General features: G+C 38.1%; 1 protein-coding gene across 4 annotated transcripts in view; it reads left to right on the top strand.

Annotated features, from left to right (window-relative positions):
* BLTP3B (bridge-like lipid transfer protein family member 3B) overlaps positions 1-26,056 on the top strand; it is a 102,610-nt gene that overhangs the window by 43,154 nt on the left and 33,400 nt on the right. For 3 of the 4 annotated variants that reach the window (XM_032171006.2, XM_032171008.2, XM_032171009.2), the window contains 6 exons: positions 761-931; positions 7,425-7,605; positions 10,018-10,101; positions 11,700-11,882; positions 13,242-13,363; positions 23,867-24,008. In XM_032171006.2, the coding sequence (XP_032026897.1) occupies positions 761-931; positions 7,425-7,605; positions 10,018-10,101; positions 11,700-11,882; positions 13,242-13,363; positions 23,867-24,008 (883 nt within the window). The remainder of the gene's footprint in view (positions 1-760; positions 932-7,424; positions 7,606-10,017; positions 10,102-11,699; positions 11,883-13,241; positions 13,364-23,866; positions 24,009-26,056) is intronic. The other variant, XM_032171007.2, reaches the window with a different exon arrangement.

The following is a 26,056-nucleotide window of genomic DNA, read 5'->3' as shown; positions in this document are numbered from 1 at the left end:
GAGCCACGATGCCTGGCCTAAACATTTTTATTTTTGGTAAATTGAATATATTTCTCAGTTGCCAAATATTTGTTGAACATTTACTGTCTTATAATTTCATTTCTTCTATTGAATCTTTGAATTAATACAAGTAATTATATAATTTATCAGCTATAAATACAAAATTAAGTTATATAAGTGCCATATAACTTGTAAGGTACAAGGATTTGTCTGTCTTTTGTTACCACTGCATCTCTAGTACTAGGAGATACTCCTCTCATATTATAGGAACTCAGTAAATACTACTACTTTTTTTTTTTTTTTTTTTGAGACAGAGTTTCTCTCTGTTGCCCAGGCTGGAGTGCAGTGGCGCTATCTCCGCTCACTGCAACATCTGCCTCCTGGGCTCAAGCAATTCTCCTGCCTCCACCTCCCAAGTAGCTGGGATTACACAGGTGTCCGCCACCATACCTGGCTAATTTTTGTATTTTTAGTAGCGACAGGGTTTCCACCATGTTGGCCAGGCTGGTCTTGACTTCCTGACCTTGGGGGATCCACCTGCCTTGACCTCCTGACCTCGGGTGATCCACCTGCCTTGGCCTCCCAGAGTGCTGGGATTGCAGGCATGAGCCACTGTGCCCTGCCAGTAAATACTTCTTGTATGAAGGAAGAATCCATATTTAATTCTATTCAAAAAGGTTTTGAAAACATTTTTTAATACAAGTGTATTATAAGGTTTATATCTTGGCTTAATTTTATAAAACATTTTTTTTTCCTACAGTTAAAGGACTGCAATGTCATAGCAACAAAGTTAGTTCTAATATTGGATGACTTATTATGGGTTTTAACTGATTCCCAGTTGAAAGCTATGGTACAATATGCAAAGTCTCTTAGTGAAGCAATAGAAAAATCAACAGAACAAAGGAAGAGTATGGCTCCTGAACCTACACAGGTAAGCTATAAAATTAACAGGAAAAATACTTACTTTACATGAAAATAGTTTAAAAATTAGAAGGAATTGTTTTTTATTTTCTTTAAGAAACAGATTGTGAGGTTTTGAGTACAAGAATCTTCTTTATCTAGACATCTTTTATGTAATTTTATATAAGTAGTAGCTATATGAAAACATATTAAATGTATTTGTATCTGTTAGTGTTTATTTTGTTTAGAGCTCTGTATTAGGCACTGAAGTTAATGATGACATAAAAGTATTTGATGTTTTAATACCTCTGTTTAGGAAGTTAAAAGAGTACAGTTTTAAAACTACTAAAGTAAAAGCAAATGAGGAAAAAACCTGGGTAATTATAGGCAAGAGAGGACATGTGAGAGTTAATTGTGCAGAGAATCAAAGCCATAAGGAATTGCTGAAATTGAACACAAAACTTCTGTTGGAGTTGTCTGATGGCTGGGGCAAGAACAGGGACAAGCATAATGAGCTATTTATCACTTTCTTAAAAGTGATTATTAGTTTGTATAGAGCATTATTAGTTGGTATGGAGAGGAAAAGTTTTTCTGGTTCTTTCCCAGTAGTAAGTTCTGAGTACCAGTACATCAAGGTCTTTATAGAAGAGACAGTGACTGTTATAATGGATAATATTTTTAATAATTTTATGCAAAGTATAAATGAATTTTTATATCTACCTCTAGTAAAAATTTAACTAGATATTATAAAATTATACACCTATGAAGCTATTTCCTTGGAAACAGTGTTATGCATCTCAGATATATAGCTTGTTGGTGGTCCAGCTTTGTACATGAGAATGGCATACATTTAGGCTTTCTTTATTTTTTGAGACAGAGTCTCTCTTTAGCCCACCCTGGAGTTCACTGGCACAATCTCAGCTCACTGCAACCTCCACCTCCCAGGTTCAAGCGATTTTCGTGCCTCAGCCCCCTGCGTAGCTGGGACTACAGGCAAGTGCCACTTCGCCCAGCTAATTTGTTTTGTAATTTTGTTAGAGATGGAGTTTCGCTGTGTTGGCCATGCTGGTCCCGAACTCCTGGCCTTAAGTGATCTGCCCGCCTCGGCCTCCCAAAGTGCTGGGATTACAGGTGTGAGCCACCACGCCCGGCCTAGGCTTTCAATGAATATCACATTGGCATTATCTATTGCCTCCCTACTATGTCCTAAGGTGCAGGGGTAGGGGTAGACACTGATGTAAAAATGAATATCATCTGACCCTGGCCTGAAGAACCTTAGAGAATAATGGTTAGTCAAATATGAAACAAATCTTTGTAAGTGGGGGACAGGGACTCATGTCTATAATCCCAGTACTTTGGGAGGCTGAGGCAGGAGGTTTACTTGAGGCCAGTAATTCAAGACCAGCCTGGGCAATATATTGAGTCCCCATCTCTACAAAAAATTTAAAAATCACCCAAGTGTGGTGGTGGTGGCATATACCTGCAGTCCTTAGCTACTTGGGAGACTGAGGCATGAAGATTGTTTGAACCCAGGAGGGCAAGCCATTGCACCCCTGCACTTCCGCCTGCGTAACAGAGTGAGATCTGTTTCCAAAAAAAAGAAAAAAGAAAAACAAACAAATCCCCAAATCATTGTAGTTCAACATAAATGCTAGCATGAAGAAGTAAGGGAAAGGGTTCTGTGTAGGGACTACAGAAACACAGAGAGGTTTTAGTTAATTGCTTGCAGGGTGTGGAAAGGTTTCACAAAGAGGTTAATAAAATTATGTCTTAGAAATGAGTAGCAGTTCACAGGCAGACATAGGGAAAAGGCATTTCAGAAGAGACAATAGAATCTGCAGAAATATAGTATTTTTAAAGATCATGATATTTTCTGGTAAAGATAAGAAATTTGGTGTTACTAGAGTAGCGTTTTTAGGAGTGAGGTTCACATGTCTCAGGATATATTACAATTTTCCAAGTTTTATATTTTAAAGAAATTGAGTTCCACACATTCCACCTTGATGTGTATTCTTTCTTAAACTTGATCTGCCAGAGAATATGGTTGCATTAAGATGTCAGACTGGTTTTCCCTTTCCATAATGACTCTAATCCTACTTTATAAATGAAAGACATTAGTACTCATCCTCAGTCTTACTAGGATGGATTTGAACAGGAAGCGGGTAAAAACCCCTCTGGGAAACAAGATAGAGTGGCAATTTGAAATATTGCTATTCATGTTGGAAATTGCAAGCCAGATGATTTTTAGTTGTTTTCAACACATGTGAAGAAAGATCAAGTAATTGTCAGCTATTAGAGATTATTAAAGTAATTTTTTATAGTAGATCACTTTGTGAATCCTGGCAGGTAACTTGAAGGCATTGAAAGAATCGAGTCACATGGCTAAAACAAAACTGCTTTCCTTCCAATCTGTCTATTTATGTGAACAAGGTCTTCTAGAGCCTGTAGTCATAAAAACAAAGAGATATAGAATTGAAGGTAAACTCTGTATTATTCTACCAATAAATTATTCATCCATGAGGCATCTGCAGAATTCTCTGGGGGACCTGATATTAAACATTTGGCAAACAGACCACTGGGCTCTAACATAGAATGGTTTTCCTGGACTGGTAGCCTGAGTTGAAACAAAAGTTTGCAGTGACTGTATATGAAACATGTTGTATAATGTATTGAAGAATTTGGACATTTTCTTGTGGGTGTTTGGGATCCAGTGGAAGTTTTTAAGTAAGTTGCGGATAAGGAAGAGAGAAAAGTTCAGAACTTTAGAATGACAGTTGGTAGCACCATTAGCCAATAAGGGAAGGCAGAAGGAAGTAGATTTAAGGGAGATGAGGGTAAGAAAAGTCATTTTGAAGCTGAAAAAGTATAAGGAAAGAAGTACAGGAGAGTATTTTACAATATTACCATCATAGACATAAATACTATTCTGTTAAGGCTTGCAAGGAAGATTTTGGTAGCTTAGGTTGTGATTAACAGAGATGGCAGTCGTAGTTAAAGACTAATAGATTGGGCTGGACGCGGTGGCTCATGCCTGTAATGGGGGAAGGCTGAACCAGAGGCAGACTTGCATGACCTAGGCCCACTGCCTCACCTGGTGACAGATGAGACCCTGTCAAAAAAAGATTGAAGGTTGATATTACTATATAGCTCTTATAATATGTGGATATGTTTATATAAAATGGAATATGGATTAGAAAACTAGATACATATCTATTAGGAAACTAGTAACAAGGACAAAATTTTGTAATCTCACTGTGCTAATAAAACCTGTGCTACCATTTTGAGGTATTTTCTTACAGGTTTTTGCCCCAGCCTATGTACTTTTTCTTAGTTGTAGTTAGTATTTTGAGGTATTTTCTTACAGGTTTTTGCCCCAGCATATGTACTTTTTCCTAGTTGTAGTTAGTGGGCATATGCAAGTTTCTTCCATGTCTTTAGTCTTTGTAGCTATTACGTTTTGTTGCTCCATCATATTTTATAGTGGATATACTTAACCATCACCACAGAATTGCTTTCTTGGGTAGTAGTTATCATGTCACTACTTCAGATGTCACACAGAATGTCCTAATCTGATTGTTTCAGGTCCCAAGACAGCATGTCAGAAAGTGAATTAGTTAACAGTGTTTCTTTGCTCAACTTTACAACTAGGCAGTTGTTTTCTATTATAACTATTTCTATTATAAGTATTTGCTTAGCTTCATTTTATTCTTCTCTAAAATAGAAAGAAGACTATTTTGAAAATTAAGAGTTGTTAACATTATTCATAGGGGCCAGGTGCAATGTAATCCCAGTACTTTGGGAGGCCGAGGTGGGCGGATCTTTTGAGGTCAGAAGTTCAAGACCAGCCTGGCCAACATGGTGAAACCCTGTCTATACAAAAATTAGCCAGGCATGGTGGTGGATGCCTGTAATCCCAGCCACTCAGGAGGCCGAGGCAGGATAATCTCTTGAACCTGGGAGGCGGAGGTTGTTGCAGTGAGCTGAGATTGCACCACTGCACTCTGTCCTGGGCGACAGAGCAAGACTCCGTCTGGAGGCGGGTTGCAGTGACCGATTTTGCCATGATCCAGCCTGGGGACAGCGAGATCCATCTAAAAATGAATAAAATAAGTAAGTAAAATAAATAAGGGGCTGGGCACTGTGGCTCACGCCTGTAATCCCAGTACTTTGGGAGGCCAAGGCAGGCGGATCCCAAGGTCAGGAGTTCGAGACCAGCCTGGCCAATGTGGTGAAACCCCGTCTCTACTAAAAAAATACAAAAATTAGCCGGGCATGGTGGTGGGCGCTGTAGTCCCAGCTACTCCGGAGGCTGAGGCAGGAGAATCGCTTGAACTGGGAAGCAGAGGTTGCGGTGAGCCGAGATCATGCCATTACACTCCAGCCTGGGTGACAGTGAGACTCTATCTCAAAAAAAAAAAAAAATTAGCCAGGCGTGATGGTGCATGCCTGTAATCCCAGCTACTTGGGAGGAAAATCACTTGAACCCGGCAGGTGGACGTTGCAGTGAGCTGAGATCATGCCACTACACTCCAACCTGGGTAACAGAGTGAGACTTTGCCTCAAAAAAAAAAAAAAAAGGATTATTCATGAGGCAGAGAGCTTATAGTGGCCCATTTTTTTTTTTCTTCCAGAAATAGCGTCCAAAAACCTGACTTTACCATAGTATGAAGAAAAAGGTTTGTAGGTAGATTAATGTTTATATTTTTATTTTTATCAGTATTTATCTTGATAAAGAAGGGAGAAAACATAAAGAAGTACTGGAGAGTATTTTAAATAGCACCATCATAGACATAAATACAGTCTTGTTAAAGCTTTGAAAATGGGAAAAACAGGAGAAAAATTGTTTGATTGACATCAGATTAACAATTAATTAATAAAAAGTTTTCTGGAGTCTATAGTATTTAACGTTTTACAGCTGTATTTCACCTGTCTCTTTACTTACTGTGGGCTGCAGTCATTTTCATGAAGAGATTCTCATTTACTAAGTATACTTTGCAGTTCTTTTACAGTATGATCATAGTTCTTCATAGATGTAATATGTATAAATATATACATACAAAATACATATACTTTGATTTTCTTTATCTTTCGTTAATAACTTGTTCTAAATTTGAACATTGTTAATTTTTAAAGTGGAAAATTTGGTCTCCTTTATCATAATTATTATAAAAATTCATCTACAGTTTTGTGGCTCATGTGTCAGATAATCTTACATTATAGTTATATATACAAAATCATTTTAGGCTACTAGAGGTTCATATATATTTTTATGTATCAACAGGGTTCTATACTATTTCTCTTTAGGGAGAAAAATATTTGAACTCACAATCTATTTATAAATCCTGTCTCGTTTCTGGCTTCTTTAGTTATTCAAGTTCAAAGGACATACCACATCTTTTAGGAGAGGCACCAGAGCACTTAGAGTACTAAATAATATCACAGGGGCTTCTACAAAGATGTACGTTATTTCTATAGGATATCATATTAGTCCCTTTTCACACTGCTGATAAAGACATACCCGAGACAGGGCAATTTACAAAAGAAAGAGGTTTAATTGGACTTACAGTTCCATGTGGCTGGGGAAGCCTCATAATCATGGTGAAAGGCAAGGAGGATCAAGTCCCATTTTACATGGATGGCAGCAGTCAAAGAAAGAATGAGGAAGCTGCAAAAGCAGAAATGCCTGAGAAACCATCAGATCTCATGAGACTTATTTACTACCACCAGAACAGTATGGGGGAAGCCGCCCCCATGATTGAATTATCTCCCACCAGGTCTCTCCCACAACACGTGGGAATTGTGGGACTACCATTCAAGATGAGATTTGGGTGGGGACACAGAGCCCAACCATGTCAGATATATAACAGTGTATACAGGGCCCACATTTGTTTTCTTTTTAATATATATAACTAATAATATTCAAATAAACTGCCTTTAAGAGTTAACTACATTTTCTAAAACAAGGGCTATAAATATGTTAAATATAACTTGAGATATTTGGTGAGATATATTGGGTTCATATTTGATTTGTGTATAGTTTTACAGTTTTTTTTTTTTTTTTTTTGATATGGAGTCTTGCTTTTTCACCCAGGCGTGCAGTGGTACAGTCTCGGCTAACTGCAGCCTCTGCCTCCCAGGTTCAAGTGATTCTCCTGCCTCAGCCTCCCAAGTAGCTGGGATTACAGGCATGCGGCACCACGCCCGGCTAATTTTTTATATTTTTAGTAGAAATGGGGTTTCAGCATGTTAGTGAGGCTGGTCTTGAACTCCTGACCTCAGATGATTCGCCCGCCTCGGCCTCCCAAAGAGTTGTGATTACAGGCGTGAGCTTAGTTTTACAGTTTTTAAATTTTGGTTTTATTCTTAGGCAATTCAGAAAATATTTTAGGGAAAATGTATTATTGATGAAAAATAAGATGTATTATGGTTATTTTTCATGACTTTCGACTGAAAATATTTAGATTTTTGTGTGAAATTTCCAGTATTTAAATTGGCAGTGATAAGGCAGTTTCAAATCTTTTTAGAGCTCTACAGTAGTCGCATCTGCCCAGCAAGTGAAGACAACACAAACTTCAAATGCTCCTGATGTAAATGATGCAATTGTGAAACTATTCAGTGATTTTGATGTTAAGGAAACCTCCCATCATTTAGTGATTTCTCATCTAGATCTACACATATGTGATGACATTCATGCTAAAGAAAAAGGTAAAATAACATGCTTATTTCAAACTATTTTGGTTTTTCTAGAATTGACTACAAAACTGGATTGTTTATTAAATCTGTTGTGTAGAATGTCCTGTAAGATAATTTGTCATAACTGTGTTCATGTGAATATATAGATGAAAGGCACAACTAGAAGCGTATATTGGTATGAAATTTTATTTTGCTTTAGCAGTTAGTACTTAAGCTTAATTATTTGTTAGCTATCAATGCTAACAATAAAATTAGCTTTAAAAAATCAAAGACTGAATAGATGATCCTCTAGGAGGATGATGAAGTATTAGACTTGCCTTTGAATTAACTTTTTCATAATGTTGAAATTGTCTCCAAATTAAGTTTTAGTCCATACTTAATTCATAATTATTTGTAGATGTGTTTTCAGCATTGCAGTTTTTCTACCTATTTTGAATAGAAGCACAGCTGTGCGACTGTTTAACATATTTTATGGCCACCTCTCTTCCCATCCTTAGAAAATATGATTAGAAAGCAAAATTCCAGTTAGGAATTTTCTTTTAGTTTTTGTCCTTGTTATTTTTCCTTATTTAGTAGACGTAGTTCTGTAATCTAGGTGCTGGGCATTTTTGTTTCTCTGCTGGAGAGTATCCCTGGCCCAGAAGTGTTGGGAGTGAGTTCAGCAGGTAGGCCTACCTTAAGGACTATAATTCTCAAAATTTGGTGAGCATTAGAATCAGGCTGAAGACCTTTAAACAATAGAGTTATCTGATCTCTGCGCCTCAGATCTGAATCAGGATCTATATCTATGAAAATTTTTGCCATTTTCCCAGTGTTTTGAAGCTGAGAAAGTGAATATTGAGACCCTGGATACTTAGCAGTAGAAGTTACCCTGCCTTCATTAGACAAGGCATCCTAAAAGGTTCCAGCCTAAAAGGTTGGAGGGGCAAAGATGAGGAAGATTTTGGGTTTGTGGAGGGATTTGTTATCTTTTGTTCTGACTACCATTGTGTCATTTGACTTATAGTTGGCATCTTTTACTTTAGAGATTTGAAAGGAAAATCCAAAAAAGTTAGAACAAACCAAACTAAGAAAATGAGGTGGTCAAGATTAAGTAGTAAGAATGAGAATGGAGAAAGTGTTTTCTAAGGCCTTACATTCCTCACTATTCCCTCATAGAATAAATTGAATGATATTATTTAGGAAGAAAACCTTTCCACCAAAATATCTCCTTAATGGTACAGGTCTGTAATCACTATTCTGAAATCCAAAAGGCTCTGAAATATTATGTTTGTGAAAAACTCATTTGGTGGCAAAACCTGACTTACACCAATACATTTTTTTTATTCTTTGCCTGCTTCTTATAAATATTTATGTTTTGCTGCAGAATTGCTATTTTTATTAGTGCTGCCTCAGAACCTGCTGAGAGTGTTGCATGGTATATCCTGTATATACCATATCATATTACTGTCGTGAAATCTAAACATTTCTGAATTCTGAAACCTTTGGCTTTCCAAAGGTTTTACGTAAGGGATTGTAGACCTGTGCTGAAAATTCTACTAGTTGAGATAAATTGGATTTTACAAATTAATATAGGGGGTGTGTACATAGCTATGTCTCAGTTTGTATTTTTCTTTCTTCTGATTGATTTCCCATTTTGTTTTAAAATTTGATTTTTATGTTCACGTTATACCAATTTGTAATCTACTATAGCTGTGTGACTTTGGACAACTTACCTAACCTAACAGACTTTTAATAATTTCCCTTCCTTTTTTCTTTTTGGAAATGGAGTCTCACTCTGTTGCCCAGGCTGGAGTGCAGTGGCTCGATCTCGGCTCACTGCTGGTCTCGAACTCCTGACCTCGTGATCCGCCCGCCTCGGCCTCCCAAAGTGCTGGGATTACAGGCATGAGCCACCGCGCCCAGCCTTAATTTCCTTTTCAGTAAGAGGTAGGATGATGTGGTGTAGTGTTTAAGATTTCCTGGGTTCAAATCCAAGCTTTGCACTTAACTAGCTGTATGTCCTTGGCCTCTTTGTGCCTCAGTTTCCTTATCTTGAAGATGGGGATAATAATGATTGTACCTATCAAATGCGGTTGTTATGAAAACCAAATGAGTAAGTTTACCTAAAGTATTTAAAATAATGCCTGACATATGGGGAGGCCTTGTCAATATAAAAGTTCTGCTAGTATCGTCTGTGAACTCTACTAGGGCAGGGATTCTGCTATTCTTACATTCTTACCTTTTATCCTGGTGCCTTACAAATGAGGGGGCTCAGTAAATACTCATTGGATTGAATTATATTTCCTAAAATCCTTAATATGCTGTCATAAAAGAGAGACGGTTATTACTACTTGGACTCCAAGTATGCTAAAATTTTTTTGTGGTAAATTAAATCTTTCTGATAATTGGCTTAACATTTTTTTTTCCCTTTTTTTCCCCCAGAGTCAAACAGACGTATTACTGGAGGGGCAATGCAACTCTCTTTTACACAGCTAACTATAGATTATTATCCTTATCATAAAGCAGGTGTGTATAACAGCTTCTTTAAAAGATATAAATATTGTTTTCAAATTATATAGCTCATTTATTTAGTTTAGTTTTATTTTGCTTTTATTTGTTAACAGGAAATGAGATGAAGAGACTGGTATTTTTCTCCTGGCAGTATTTTACTAAGAAAGTAGAATTGCCATGAAATGTAGTCATACAGTGTATATTGAGATTTATGTAGATGTTTAGAAATCATAATTTTTAGAAATTGACAGTTTTCCAAATAACCAATTTAAAACTTAAAAAAAAAATCAGGGTACAGAGGACATGTGTTTGTGCTATTTTGTTAGTTGTGACAAAACAAGTATTAATGTTTTAAATTTTTAAATGATTTATATGTTTAAAAATTAGAAAAGTATGAAGCTAAGAATGAAAAGAGTATGAAGCTAAGAATAAGAGTACGTTTAGCTAAATTACATGATTCCAGATTTCATAGGCTCTTAACAATCTAGTATTGGTAGATTCTTTCTCCCAAATAATGAAAAGAAAAAAAAGTATGATTGTTGTGACCAAATTAATTTGACCTTACACCATTTTTGCCTTTTGTTAGTATTTAGCATTCACACAAGTGAGAAAAACCAAACTAGAGATCATAGAGTTTTCCAGGACATTTAAAAAATGGTAAAGTTTTTCTGTTCACACATTTTTGTTTACACATTTTTTACCAATGTTTGTCATTTCTGCGTTGGTACCTGATTAAATTTAAAAGTTGTACGATTTTTTTCATTTAAAATTTTCATTGCCAACATTCAATATAATAATTCTCTTTTGAAGGATTTTGTCTTATATACTATCCTCCTGACTCATAAATTAACTTACAAATGCATAAAATTTTTAACTAGATGTTTATTTTTGAAGAGGTGTGAAACATTCATAGAGTAGATTTTCTTTTTTTTTGGTCCAAGTCCTCACAAGTACAGTGGTGTGATCACTGCTCACTACAGCCTCGACCTCCTGCCTCAGCCTCCCAAAGTGCTGGGATTACAGATGTGAGCCACTGCGCCTGGCCTGATTTTATTGTCTTAACCCTTTTATGTGCATTTTTCTTAGTTGCTACAGAGAAACCTAATAATTCTGATTTTATATTTTTCTTCTGAAAACTAACTATGGCCGAGTACATCTTGAGAAGTTTTATTGGTTTCTTAAATGTTTTAATCATCATCATCTTATCATTTTTGTGGTTTAGGTTTTTGTTAACTTTATAACAAATCTTTGATGAAAGGATTTTATTTATTTGATAATATTTTCTGGGATTCAGTTTAATGCAGGTTTACCAGGTAATTGAGCATCCAGTGAAGGATGACAAGTCATATGGCTTTAAATTGAATCTTAGTGATTTTCTACTAAGAATGGGTACTAGATAGAAACTCCTCCAGATGATTTGCTTTTGACATTCTTTCCCTCTGTTTCAAATGTTTTACTCATATTTCGGAATAACATGTAGGTGAAGGCTGTAAATTTTTCAGATATCAAAGTCTTTCTTGAATAAATGACTAAATCTCATTGGAAGCATTACTATAATATAATAAATGAAAGTTGTACATTTTTCAATGAAATACCTGTTATTCATTTTACAGGAGATAGTTGTAATCATTGGATGTATTTTAGTGATGCAACCAAGACAAAAAATGGATGGGCCAACGAGTTATTGCATGAATTTGAGTGCAACGTTGAAATGCTTAAACAGGCTGTGAGGGATCATAATGTAGGTTCACCTCCTAAATCCCCAACACATGCCTCTCCCCAGCACACACAAACAGGTATTTTACCTATAATAACATTATGGCATTCCCCTAATATTAAGGGTGTTTGCACTGTGTGTGTGTGTGTGTGTGTGTGTGAGATAATATTTCCTGTAAATGAGTATTTTTTTTGTTTTTCTTTTTAATGTAGAAATGGGGGTCTTGCTATGTTGTCTAGGGTAGTCTCAAACTCCTGGCCTCAAGCGATCCTCCCACCTTGGCCCTCTGCAAAGTGCTGGGATTACAAGTGTCAGCTACCATGCCTAGCCAAGTTTTTTTGTTTTTTTTTTTTTCTTTGAGACAGGGTCTCACTCTGTCTTCCAGGCTGAAGTGCAGTGGTGTGATCTTGGCTCACTGCAACCTCTGCTTCCTGGGTTCAAGTGATTCTCCTGCCTCAGCCTCCTGAGTATCTGGGATTACAGGCACGTGCCACCATACCCAACTAATTTTTGGATTTTTAGTAGAGCCAAGGTTTCACTGTGTTAGCCAAGGTTTCACTGTGTTGGCCAGGGTGGTCTCAAACTCCTGACCTCAAGTGATCCACCCGCCTTAGCCTCCCAAAGTGCTGGGATTACAGGCGTGAGCCACCACGCCCGGCCTAAGCCAAGTGTTTTTAATTAATGTCTAAAACCCCTGCATCCTTTGCTCAGACCAACATAGGCTTGTGGACCAAAGAACTTTTAAAATTAATACAACCAATAATAGTCACACCCAGGTGGAATTTTTCTAGAAGATTTCTCTTTTTTTTTTTTAGTCAACACATAATAATTGTACGTATTTATGAGGTACAGTGTGATACTACTACTTTTTTTTTTTTTTTGCTGGCCCAGTAAGGATTGAAGTGTGATATTTTGTTACATGTATACAAACGTATAACTCTAAAAGCAGAGTAATTAGCATATTCGTCACCTCAGACATTTGTTATTTCTTTATGTTGGAAACATTCAAAATCTGCTCTTACTAGCTATTTGAAAAAATAAATTATTAATTATAGTCACCCTATAAATGCTAGAATTTACTTATCCTATCTAGCTGTACCTTTGTATTCACTAATCACCTGTTGTCTGCCCCTCCCCTCCCCACCCCCATACCCTTCCCTTTCTACTTCTATGTAAATACGTCATTTTTAACAAGAATCCCATTCCAGAGTTTTTGTAGGAGACTAACTTAAATGTGACATGTGTGATTCTTCTTAAAAGAATAATCATCACAATAACTTACATCCTGTATTACTTTATAATTTATAAACTATGTCCACAAATATTATCCTGTTTGAGAAGTTAGTATTCACATATATTTCTAGTACCTGCCTTAATAATAAAAGAGTGACTTTAAAAAATAATTTTGCAACAAATTGAAAGGTATTTTTGTTTCCAGCAGAGAAGGATTACCCTCTGAAAGGGACATGCAGAACACCTTCAGTATTATCTCAACAATCAAAACCTAAGCTAATGTCTAGTTCTGTTGTGGTTAGACTTGCAGATTTCAATATATACCAGGTATGTTTTCTTTTCCAATTAAATTTTCTCATAAACACTTTAGTATCTCATCTAAGCAACTTAAATAACAAATGCTACCAGTTTATTTAAAAAATCTTTACAAGGTTTATGAAATGGCCATATTAGATGGCATAGAAAATATCAGTTTATTAATTTTTGATCATATGGTTACTCAGAGTTAGCCAAACTAACTTTATAGGCACAGTCCTTAAGTTTGTCTAAATGCTTCTGACACAAAACAGCATGTTCTTGTCCAAAAACAGATGCATAGACCAATGCAACAGATTAGAGAACCTAGAAATAAAGCTGCACACCTACAACCATCTGATCTTCGACAGAGTTGACAATAACAAGCAGTGGGGAAATGATTTTCTATTTAATAATGTTGCCGGGATAACTGGCTGGCCATATGCAGAAGATTGAAATTAGACCCTGTTCTTTCACCACACACAAAAATTAACACAAGATGAAATGAAAGACTTAAATGTAAAGACTGACACTATAGAAACCCTAGAAGACAACCAAGGAAATAGAATTCTAGAGATTGGCCTCGGCCAAGATCTCATGAGGAAGACTCCAAAAATAATTGCAACAACAACAAAAATAGACAAGTGAGACCTTGTTAAAGATCTTCTGTACAGCAAAATAAACTATCACAGAGTCAACAGACATCCTACAGAATGGGAGAAAATATTCACAAATTATTCATCTGACAAAGGTCTAATATCCAGAACCTATAAGGAAATTGTATCAACAAGCAAAAACCAAACACCATTAAAAAGTGGGCAAAGGACATGAACACACACTTCTCAAAAGAAGACATATGTGCAGCCAACAAGCATATGAAACAATGCTCAACATCACTAATCAACCGAGAAATACAAATCAAAACCACAGTGAAATACCATCTCACACCACTCAGAATGGCTGTTATTAAAAAGTCACAAAAAAATAGATGATGGTGAGGTCGTGGAGAAAAGGGAATGCTTATACACTGTTGGTGGGAATGTAAAATAGTTCAGCCACTGTGGAAAGCAGTTTGGAGTTTTCTCAAAGAATTTAAAAAGGAACTACCAATTGACCCAGCAATCCCATTACTGGGTATATACCCAGAGGAATATAAATTTTTCTACCAAAGATAACGTGCTGTTGTATGTTCATGGCAGCACTATTCACAATAACAAAGTCATGGAATCAACCTAGATGCCCATCCTCAGTGCAGTGGATAAAGAAACTGTCGTACTTATATACCACAGAATACTATGCAGCCATGAAAAGAATGCAGTCATGTTCTTTGTAGCAACATGGATGTAGCTGGAGGCCATTATCCCAAGTGAATTAATGCAGGAAAAGAAAACCATATATTGCATAGTCTCACTTACAAGTGGGAGCTACACATTCAGTGCATATGGACACAAAGAGGGAAACAGTAGACATGGGGTCTTACTTGAGGGTGGAGGGTCAGGGAAGGGTGAGGATTGAAAAACTACTTAACGGGTACTATGCCCGCTACTTGGGTTGTGAAATTATTTATACACCAAACCACAGTGACACTCAGTTTACCCGTATAACAAACCTGCACATGTACCCCTGAACTAAAGCAAAAGTTGGAAGAACAAAAATAAAGACTTCAGACCCCAACTACAACTTTGGGAGTTTCCAAAAACTACCCTCTGGTTCAATAATTCACTGGAAAGACTCACAGAACCACTGAAATATATTAAAGTCACATCCATTATAGTAACATTATACAAATTAGAACCAGCCATAGGAAGAGATGCATAAGGCAGAGTCTTTTTTTTCTCCTCTGTATTAGTCCGTTTTCATGCTTCTGATAAAGATATACCCAAGTCTGGGCAATTTACAAAAGAAAGAGGTTTACTAGACGTATGGTTCCACATGGCTGGGGAAGCCTCACAATCATGGCAGAAGGCAAGCAGGAGCAAATCACATCTTACATGGATGGCAGCAAGCAAAGAGAGAGCTTGTGCAGGGAAACTCCCATTTTTAAAACCATCAGATCTCATGAGACTCATTCACTACCACAAGAACAGCACAGGAAAGACCCACCCCCATAATTCAATCACCTCCCACCAGCTTCCTCCTACAACGTGGGAATTGTGGGAGTTACAATTCAAGGTGAAATTTGGGTGGGGACACAGCCAAACCATATCATTCTGCCCTGGCCCCTCCCAAATCTTATGTCCTCACATTTCTAAACCAATCATGCATTCCTAACTGTCCCCCAAAGTTTTAACTCATTTCACCATTAACTCAGAAGTCCAGAGTCCAATGTCCCATCTGAGACAAGTCCCTTCTGCCTATGAGCCCATAAAATCAAAAGCAATTTAGTTACTTCCTAGATACAATGGGGGTACAAGGCATTGGGTAAATACAACCATTCCAAATGGGAGAAGTTGGCCAAAACAGAGGGGCTACAGGCCCCATGCAAATCCGAAATCCAGCAGGGCAGTCAAATCTTAAAAATTCCAAGATGATTTCCTTTGACTCCATGTCTCACATGCATGTCATGCTGATGTTAAGAGGTGGGTTTCCAAGAGGCGGAGCTTACAGTGAGCCGAGATCGCACCACTGCGCTCCAGCCTGGGCAACAGAGCAAGACTGTCTCAAAAAAAAAAAAAAAGGTGGGTTCCATGGTCTTGGGCAGCTCTGCCCCTGTGGCTTTGCAGGATACAGCCTTCCTCTTGGCTGCTTTCACAGGCTGGCATTGAGTGTCTGCTGGCACCTTTTCCAGGCACACGGTGCAAGGTGTCAGTGGATCCACCCTTCTGGAGTCAGGAGGATGGTGGCCCTCTTTTCATAGCTCCACTAGGTGGTACCCCAGTAGGGACTTTGTGTGGGGGCTTTGACCCCACATTTCCCTTCCACACTGCCCTAGTAGACGTTCTCCATGAGGGCTCCACCCCTGCTGCAAACTTCTGCCTGGGCATCCAGGCATTTCCATACATCCACTGAAATCTGGGCGGAGGCTCCCAAACCCCAAATCTTGACTTCTGTGTACCAGCAGGCTCAGCACCATGTGGAAGCTGCCAAGGCTTGGGGCTTGCACCCTCTGAAGTTATGGCCCAAGCTCTGTGTTGGCCCCTTTCAGCCATGCCTGGAGCAGCTGGGATGCAGGGTACCAAATCCCTAGGCTGCACATAGCACAGGGAGCCTGGGCCTGGCCCACGAAACCACTTTTTCCTTCTAGGCCTCTGGGCCTATAATGGGAGGGGCTGCCGTGAAGACCTCTGACATGCCCTGGAGATATTTTCCCCATTGTCTTGGGGATTGACATTAGGCTTCTCTTTACTTATGCAAATTTCTGTAGCTGGCTTGAATTCTTCCTCAGAAAATGGTGTTTTCTTTTCTATCACATTGTCAGACTGCAAATTTTTTGAACTTTTATACTCTCCTTGCCTTATAAAATGAAATGCCTTTAAGAGCACCCAAGTCACCCTTGAATGCGTTGCTGCTTAGAAATTTCTTCCACGAGATACCCTAAATCATCTCTCAAGTTCAGAGTTCCACAGATCTCTAGGGCAGGGGCAAAATGCTGCCAGTCTGCTAAAACATAACAAGAGTCACCTTTCTTCCAGTTCCCAACAAGTTCCTCATCTCCATCTGAGACCACCTCAGCCTGGACCTTACTGTTCATATCACTTTCAGCATTTTTGTCAAAGCCATTCAACAAGTCTCTAGGAAATTCCAAACTTTCCCACATTTTCCTGTCATCTTCTGACCCCTCCAAACTGTTCCAACCTCTGCCTGTTACCCAGTTCCAAAGTCACTTCCACATTCATGTATCTTTTCAGCAGTGCCCCACTCTACTGGTACCAATTTACTGTATTAGTCCGTTTTCACACTGCTGATAAAGACATACCCAAGACTGGGCAATTTATGCAGGAAAAAAGTTTAATAGACTTACAGTTCCACATGGCTGGGGAAGTCTCACAACCATGGCGGCAGAAAGCAAGGAGGAGCAAGTCATGTCTTACATGGTTGGTGGCAGACGAAGAGAGAGCTTGTGCAGGGAAACTCCCATTTTTAAAACCATCAGATCTTGTGAGACTCATTCACTACCACAAGAACAGTGCAGGAAAGACTCGCTGCCATAATTCAGTCACCCCCTACCAGGTTCCTCACACAACACGTGGGAACTGTGGGAGTTACAATTCAAGATGAGATTTGGGTGGGGACACAGCCAAACCATATCACTCCCACAATACACTGATGTAATAATAATAAGACAGAGTCTTGGAGCACTTGAAATGTGCAACTTTTCCTCAGGACTTGTTAGCTTTCTAGGGATGTGGGACCCTATGCATAGATGTGTAAATATATGGATGGATGGATATTTAACAATATGCATGAAGTATTGGTCATGAGGTTTTACTCAATCTTTAGGTGAATTGGTAATCAGATTACTCAAAGCCCCCACCCTGTTAATGCAACTAGGCTATCAAGTGTGGCCAGCTCTACCCTGCATCGTTTTGCTATCATAAACTATCAGCTGTGGTGTCAGGGGCTGTGTTAGGCTGTTCTTGTGTTGTTATAAAGAAGTACCTGAGACTGGATAATTTACAAAGAAAAGAAGTTTAATTGGCTTTTGGTTCTGCAGGCTGTATTGGAAGCATGATGTGGGCATCTGCTCAGCTTCTGGGGAGGAGGCCTCAGGGAACTTTTACACGTGGTGGAAGGTAAAGCAGGAGCAGGCACATCACATGGCAAAAGCAGGAGCAAGACAGAGAGTGGCACAGGGAGGTGCCACATACTTTTAATCAACCAGACTTTATGAGAACTCACTATTGTGAGCACATCACCAAGCCATGAGGTATCTGCCCCTATGACTCAAATACCTCCCATACTGGGGATTACAATTGAACATGAGATTTAGAGGGGACAATACTCCACCTCCAATACTGGGGATTACAATTGAACATGAGATTTAGAGGGGACAATATCCAAACTATATCAGGGACCAACCATAAATAGGAAATTCCAATTCCTAGTTGCTTCCCAGCAGCAGGGTCAAAGGGAGACCAATTTCCTTATTACACAGTAGTCTCTGTGGAAGGATCTAAAATGCCTTTTTTGCTTTACGGAACTACAGTATACTGTATATACTGTATTGGCTATACTGTGAATATAATTCTATAGCTAAGAACTCTGTCCTATTTATACTAACAATCTTACTCAGCTTATAATCACCTAACATGGTCTAATTGCAATGTTTGAGACCAACACGATAAGAATATATGACCTATTCTTAAAAAATAAAAGATTTCTAGATTTATCATTTATAAATTGTTCTGGTTTATTTTGATAAGTCTATGGATTTGAGACTTAGTTTTATGTGAAAAGTTTTTATTTAACTGTTGATTCCCCTCTGGGACCAATTTTGCCCCCCAGGGGACATTTGGCACTATCTGAAGATAGTTTTCGTTGTTGCAACTGGACAGGGATGCTGCTGACCTCTACTGAGTAAAGACCAGTAATGCTGCCTATTATATCCTACAATGTGCTGGTCAGTTCCCCACGATGAAGAATTATCTAGCCTAAAATGTCGGAAGTGCCAATGTTTAGAAACTCTGATTTAACAGTTATTTTCGCATTATGCAGTTACTACTTACTTTACATTCGATATACAGTCGTGTGTTGCTTAACAGTTAATACTGTACTTAGATGGTATGTAGCCTGCTTACACTCCTAGGCTATATATATGGTATATCCTGTTCCTTCTAGGCTGTAATCCTGTACATCATGTTACTGTATTGAATACTGTAGCAGTTATAACACAATGGTATTTGTGTATTTAAACCTTACCAAACATAGAAAATATACAGTAAAAATACAGTATAAAAGCTATGTTATAATCTTATGGGATCCGCATCTTATAAGTGTCCTGTCATTGGCAGAAATGTCATTATATGGTGCATGACCATATGCTCCAGCTTTTTAAAGGACTTTAAATTTTAGGATTTAAATAAATTTATGTGGAGATGAGAAAGAGGAATCACTTATAATCCCACATGGTTGTGAGTGAAATACAGTAAGAAACCCCACATACATATACACAACCACACTAAACACAAAACAAAATAAACAAAAGTAAGTAGAAGAACATAAGATAGTATGTTTGTCCTAATTTGGATAAGTTTTTAACTCTTTTTTTTTTTTTTTTTTTTTTTTTTTTTTTGAGATGAAGTACCAATGCCAGTTGAGTGCAGTGGTGAGTCTCGGTCATGCAAGTCTGCCTCCTGGTTCAGCCTTTTCCTGCCTCAGCCTCTCCGAGCGCCACCACACCCAGCTAATTTTTTGTATTTTTAGTAGATGCGGGGTTTCACCATGGTCTCGATCTCCTGACCTCATGATCTGCCCGCCTTGGCCTCCCAAAGTGCTGGGATTACAAGCGTGAGCCACCACGCCCGGCCTTTAACTCTTAAAGGAAAAAAGAAATAAGCCGTTATTTGTTAAAATAAGTTGACATTTTGAATTTGAAAAGAATTTGTTTCCATATATGCAGAGAAAAGCTTTTTAATTAGATGCTGTAAGGAACTGACTTGAATTTATAAAGACTATACAAATTAAAATGATTAAGCAATTTGGCTGGGTGTGTTGGCTCACGCCTGTAATCCCAGCCATTTGGGAGGCCAAAGCGGGTGGATCACTTGAGGTCAGGAGTTGGCGACCAGCCTGGCCAGCGCAGCAAAACCCCCTCCCTAGTAAAAATACAAAAATTAACTGGGAGTGATGGTGCACGCCTGTAGTCCCAGCTGCTCGGGAGGCTGAGGCACGATAATCGCTTCAGTCCAGGAGGCAGAGGTTGCAGTGGGCCGAGATTGTGCCACTGCACTCCAGCCTGGATGGCAGAGTGAGACTCTATCTCAAAAAAAATAAATAAATAAAAATAAAAAATAAAAAAAAGATTGCTTAGGCAGTTTATATAAGAGGAAACATAAGTAAACTGTTGAAAGATTATTCTACTTCATATGAGACATATACATGTCTGTTGAATGATGAATGGGGAAAAAACATACATCTCTGGGTCTACTAAACTAAAATAAATGAAACTGATAAAACTTTATTGGTTGAACTTTGTGAATATTAATATATACATTTTTGATGACGGTAGCTGGTTTTGGGGTGTGAAGAAAATGTAACCAGAACCTTAAAACTAATAGTTTTTAAAAAAAATTTCAACTTTTATCGTAAACTCAGGGTACATGTGCAGGTTTGTTACATTTTTATATTGCGTGATGCTGAGGTTCAGGGTGTGATTATCCCATCATCCAGGTGGTCAGCATAGTACCCAATGGGTAGGTTTTCAGCCCTTATTCCCCTTTCTCCCTTCCTCCCTTCCTCCTTTTGGGGTCTCCACTGTCTGTTGTTCCCTTTTTTGTCTCCATGTGTACCCAACATTTAGCTCCCACTTGTAAGTCAGAACATGCAGTACTGCAGTCTCACCAGCATCTGTATTTTGACTTTTTAATGATAGCCATTCTAACTCATGTATCCGAGATGGTATCTCACTGTGGTTTTGATTTACATTTCTCTGATGATTAGTGATGATTAGTGTATTGAGCATTGTTTCATGTGCCTGTTGGCTGCACGTATGTCTTCTTTTGAGAAGTGTGTGTTCATGTCCTTTGCCCACTTTTTAATGGTGTTTGGTTTTTGCTTGTTGACTTTTGTTCAAGTTCCTTATAGATTCTGGATATTAGACCTTTGTCAGATGAATAATTTGTGAATATTTTCTCCCGTTGTGTAGGATGTCTGTTGACTCTGTCGATAGTGTATTTTGCTGTATAGAAGCTCTCCAATGAGGTCTCACTTGTCCATTTTTGTTTTTGTTGTGATTGCTGTTGAGGTCTTAGCCATAAATTCTTTGCTAGAGCCTATGTCCAGAATGGTATTTCCTAGCTTTTCTTCTAGGACTTTTATAGTTTGACTTCTTATATTTAAATATTTGATCCATTTTGAGTTAATTTTTTATATAGTAGAAGGTGTAGCCGGGCGCGGTGGCTCACACTTGTAATCCTAGCACTTTGGGAGGCCGAGGTGGGCGGATCACGAGGTCAGGAGTTTGAGACCAGCCAGGCCAACATAGTGAAACCCCGTCTCTGCTAAAAATACAAAACTTAGCTGGGCGTGGTGGTGCCTGCCTGTAATCCCAGCTACTCAGGAGGCTGAGGCAGGAGAATTGCTTGAACCTGGGAGGCAGAGGTTGCAGTGAGCCGAGATTGTGCCATTGCACTCCAGCCTGGGCGACAGAGCTGGACTCTGTCTAAAAAAAAAAAAAAAGGAAGGTGTAGGGGTCCAGTTTCATTCTTCTAAATATGACTAGCCAGTCATCCAAGCACCATTCATTGAATAGGGTGTCCTTTCCCCATTGCTTGTGATTGTCAAATTTGTCAAAGATCAAATAGTTATAGGTGTGCAGTTTTATTTCTGGGTTCTCTATTCTGTTCCATTGATCTATGTCTCTGTTTTTGTATCAGTACCATGCCATTTTGGTTCCTTATAGTATAGTTAATGTAATGTCTCCAGCTTTGTTCTTTTTTCTTAGAGTTGCTTTGGCTATTCAGGCTTTTGGGTTTCATATGAATTTTTAAATATTTTAAATATTTTTTTCTAATTTTGTGCAAAATGATGTTTGTAGTTTGATAGGAATGACATTGAATCTGTAGATTGTTTTCAGCAGTGTGGACTTTTTTTTGTTGTTTGTTTGAAACAGGGTCTTGTTCTGTTGCCCAGGCTGGAATACAGTGGTGCGATCTCAGCTCACTACAACCTCCGTCTCCCAAGTTCAAGTGATTTTTATGCCTCAGCCTCCCGAGCAACTGGGATTACAGGCGTGTGCCACCATGCCCAGCTGATTTTTGTATTTTTGGTAGAGATGGGGTTTTGCCATGTTGGCCACACTGGTCTCGAACTCCTGGCCTCAAGTGATCTGCCTGCCTCAGCCTCTCACAGTGCTGGGATTACAGGTGTGAGCCATCATGCCTGGCCCAGTTCTTGTAGAGATCTTTTACCTTTTGGTTAGATGTATTCCTAGGATTTTTTTTTGTTGTTGTTGTTGTTGTTGTTGTTGTTTGGCTTTCAGCTTGAATGTTACTGGTATATAAAAATTCTGCTGGTTGTTTACATTGATTTTGTATCCTGAAACTTTATTGAAGTTGCTTATCAGTCATGGGAGTCTTTTCGTGGAGTTTAGCATTTTCTAGGTATAGAATCATATTGTCAGCAAAGAGAAATAATTTGACTTCTTTTCCTATTTGGATGCCTGTTCTTTCTCTTGCCTGACTGCTCTAGCTAGAACTTCCAGTACTATTCTGAATAGGAGTCGTGAGAGGGGGCATCCTTGTCTTGTTCCATTCCTTAAGGGAAATGCTTTCAGCTTTTGCCCTTTCAGAATGATATTAGCTGTGAGTTTGTCATAGATTACTCTTACTGTTTTGAGGTATGTTTCTTTGATTCATAGTTTGTTGAGGGTTATTGTGAAGGGATGTTGCATTTTCTTTGCCTATTGAGATAATCATATGGTTTTTGTTTTTAGTTCTGTTTGTGATGAATCACATTTATTGATTTGTGTATAAAACATAGTCTTTGGAAAATGAATTCGAGCGATCAAACTATTTGACAGAGTGTTTATAGCTATTATTTTTAAATTAATTTTTTATTGTGGTAAGGTATGACTGAATTTACAATAATAATTATACACACACACACACACACACACACACACACATTTAGGTTTTTGCCATTGAAAGTAATGGCAAAACTGCAATTACTTTTGCACCAACCTAATAATATCAGCTAGGTGCAGTGACTCACGCCTGTAATCCCAACACTTTGGGAGGCTGAGGTGGGTGGATTGCTTGAGGTCAGGAGTTTGAGACCAGCCTGGCCAACGTGGCGAAACCCCATCTCTACCAAAAAAAAAAAAACCTATGTCTATATCTATATATTATATAATAATTGGCGTTAAGCACATTCACATTGTTGTGTAACCAGTACCATTATTCGTCTCCAGAATTTTTATTATCTCAAGCTGAAACTGTATATACCTCTATTATTTTTCATGGTAATGGAGAAATTATGATAAAGATTATTTTAAACAGCGTGCAGGGAAGCATTCTGGATTTGAGGACTTGGATCTATGTCCTGACTGCCATTTACTTATCTATATTATCTGATAGAATATCATTATCATTATTTTTCTATCTGTTGTTTTTAAGGCTCACTATAATAAGTTTGTAAGGAATATTGTACAATGTTGATTTTGTGATTGATAAAGGATCCAAAAAGATTATAGAGTTTTCTGAATAGTCGATGGGTGTTTAAAAATAATTCCATATGAAGTTAAATATAAAGTTTACACTGGAAATTAACCATTAGCAAAGTTTTGTAGGTAGTTTTAAAAGTACTGTCTGGGTTGCATAAATTATTTGGAAAGGTTTTTATTCAGTGTGATTTCAGTAAACTTATTTATCTTTTCAGGTCTCTACAGCGGAACAATGTCGTTCTTCCCCCAAAAGCATGATTTGCTGCAATAAAAAATCCCTATATCTTCCACAAGAAATGTCAGCTGTCTATATAGAATTCACAGAATATTACTATCCAGATGGAAAGGATTTTCCAAGTAAGAGAGTTTTTTATTACTATTTGTCCATTATTTGAGAAGGTATTTTTTTCTTGTTAATATTTTTGAGTTTTATAAATATGAAAAATAAATAAAACTATATTGTTCCTTATTTATTGTATTACTACTTTTTTGAGAGATAGCATCTCACCGTATTGCCCAGGCTGGTCTCAAACTCCTAGGCTCAAGCCATACTCCTGCCTTGGCCTTCCAAAGTGTTGGGATTGCAGGCATGAGCCACTGTGCCTAGCCCCTATTGTTCTTTATTCTTATTGTGTATAGTACATAAGTCTAGTCTAACAATTTTAGATGTTGTTGTTATTTGTTCATGTATCCTTTTCCCTCCCTAGCTTGTAGAATCCTTGATGGCAGAAATCATGAAGTTTTTTTGTTTTTTTGTTTTTTTTTCAAGGCAGAGTCTTGCTCTGTCGCCCAGGCTGGAGTGCAGTGGCACGATCTTGGCTCACTGCAGCCTTGGCCTCCCGGGTTCAAGCAATTCTCGTGCCTCAGCCTCCTGAGTAGCTGGGATTACAGGCATGCACCACCAGGCCCAGCTAATTTTTCTGTGTTTTTACTAGAGACAGGGTTTCATCATGTTGGCCAGGCTGGTCTTGAACTCCTGACCTCAAGTGATCTGCCCACCTTAGACTCCCAGAGTGCTGGGATTATAGGCATGAGCCACCATGTCCAGTGCATCTGGTATTTATGATTCATTTTATTCCAGATATTCAACTTACTTTGTGCTTAATAGCTGCTTGTTAGATTAAAGAATCAATGACAGTTAGGTTATTTGTAGAATAAAGTCATTTGTTTCCCCTTAGTAAAACTCCATTTATATGTCAGTTATATAACTTCATTTATATATTATTGAAAAAGTAACAGAAGTTGTCCTTTTAGCTGTAGAGAATTTTTTTGACTGTTTTAAAATGCCTAAATGTATACTTTGGGCAACTTTTGGCATTTACAATTTTCAGAAATATTGAATTACATGAATTTTTATTTTTAGAAGCTTCTTTGGCTTTCTAACATTAAAATGATTGTACATTTGTATTCTTCGAATATTAAAACTCTTTAGCTTCCTAACATTAAAATGATTGTACATTTGTATTCTTCGAATATTAAAACTCTCTGCTATTGTCTCAGTTCATCTAGGAATTCCTTTTTTTCTTTTCTTTTTTTTTGGAGACAGAGTCTTGCTCTGTCGCCCAGGCTGGAGTGCAGTGGCGTGATCTTAGCTCACTGGAACCTCTGCCTCCTGGGCCCAAACAATTCTTGTGCCCCAGGCTTCTGAGTAGCTGGGACTACATGTGTGTGCCAACACTCCTGGCTAATTTTTGTGTTTTTGGTAGAGATAGGGGTTTCGTCATGTTGGCCAGGCTGGTCTCTAACTCCTGGCCTCAAGTGGTCTGTCCAGCTCAGCCTCCTGAAGTGCTGGGATTATAGGTGTGAGCCACTGCACCTGGCCCATCTCGGAATTCTTAAACTAAATGTTGCCCTCTTTTATGTGATACCTTTTTCATCATGTTAGGTGAAAATCATAGTTGAAAATATTTAGATGAAATAGGTTTTGTTATCAGAGGCATAACAAGTTTTATGTCCTTTCTTTAAAAGTAGAACTCCAAAATACTTAGACCTTCTTGCCCATTTGTTTAATATTGATTTATTAATATATGTTGTTTTTTTTTCTGAGACAGATTCTTGCTCTGTTGCCCAGGCTGGCGTGCAGTGGTGCGATCTCAGCTCACTGCAACCTCCACCTACCAGGTTCAAGCGATTCTTCTGAGTAGCTGGGACTACAGGCATGCACCACCACATCTGGCTGATTTTTGTAATTTTTTTTTTTAGTAGAGGCGAAGTTTCTTTTCTCCTTGTTGGCCAAGCTGGTCTTGAGCTCTAGGCCTCAAGTGATCTGACCTCCTTGGCTTCCCAAAGTACTGGGATTACAGGCATGAGCCACTGCACCCACCCTATTAATATATGTTTTTAGTTTCAAAAGGAACTTCTGATCCTTATACCATGGATTTTGCCTTTGTTGCTAAATTAAAAGA

This window comes from Hylobates moloch, unplaced genomic scaffold, assembly GCF_009828535.3.
Source record: "Hylobates moloch isolate HMO894 unplaced genomic scaffold, HMol_V3 SCAFFOLD_12, whole genome shotgun sequence".
Taxonomy (NCBI): Eukaryota; Metazoa; Chordata; class Mammalia; order Primates; family Hylobatidae; genus Hylobates; species Hylobates moloch.
This window is presented reverse-complemented; position numbering and strand designations above follow the sequence as displayed.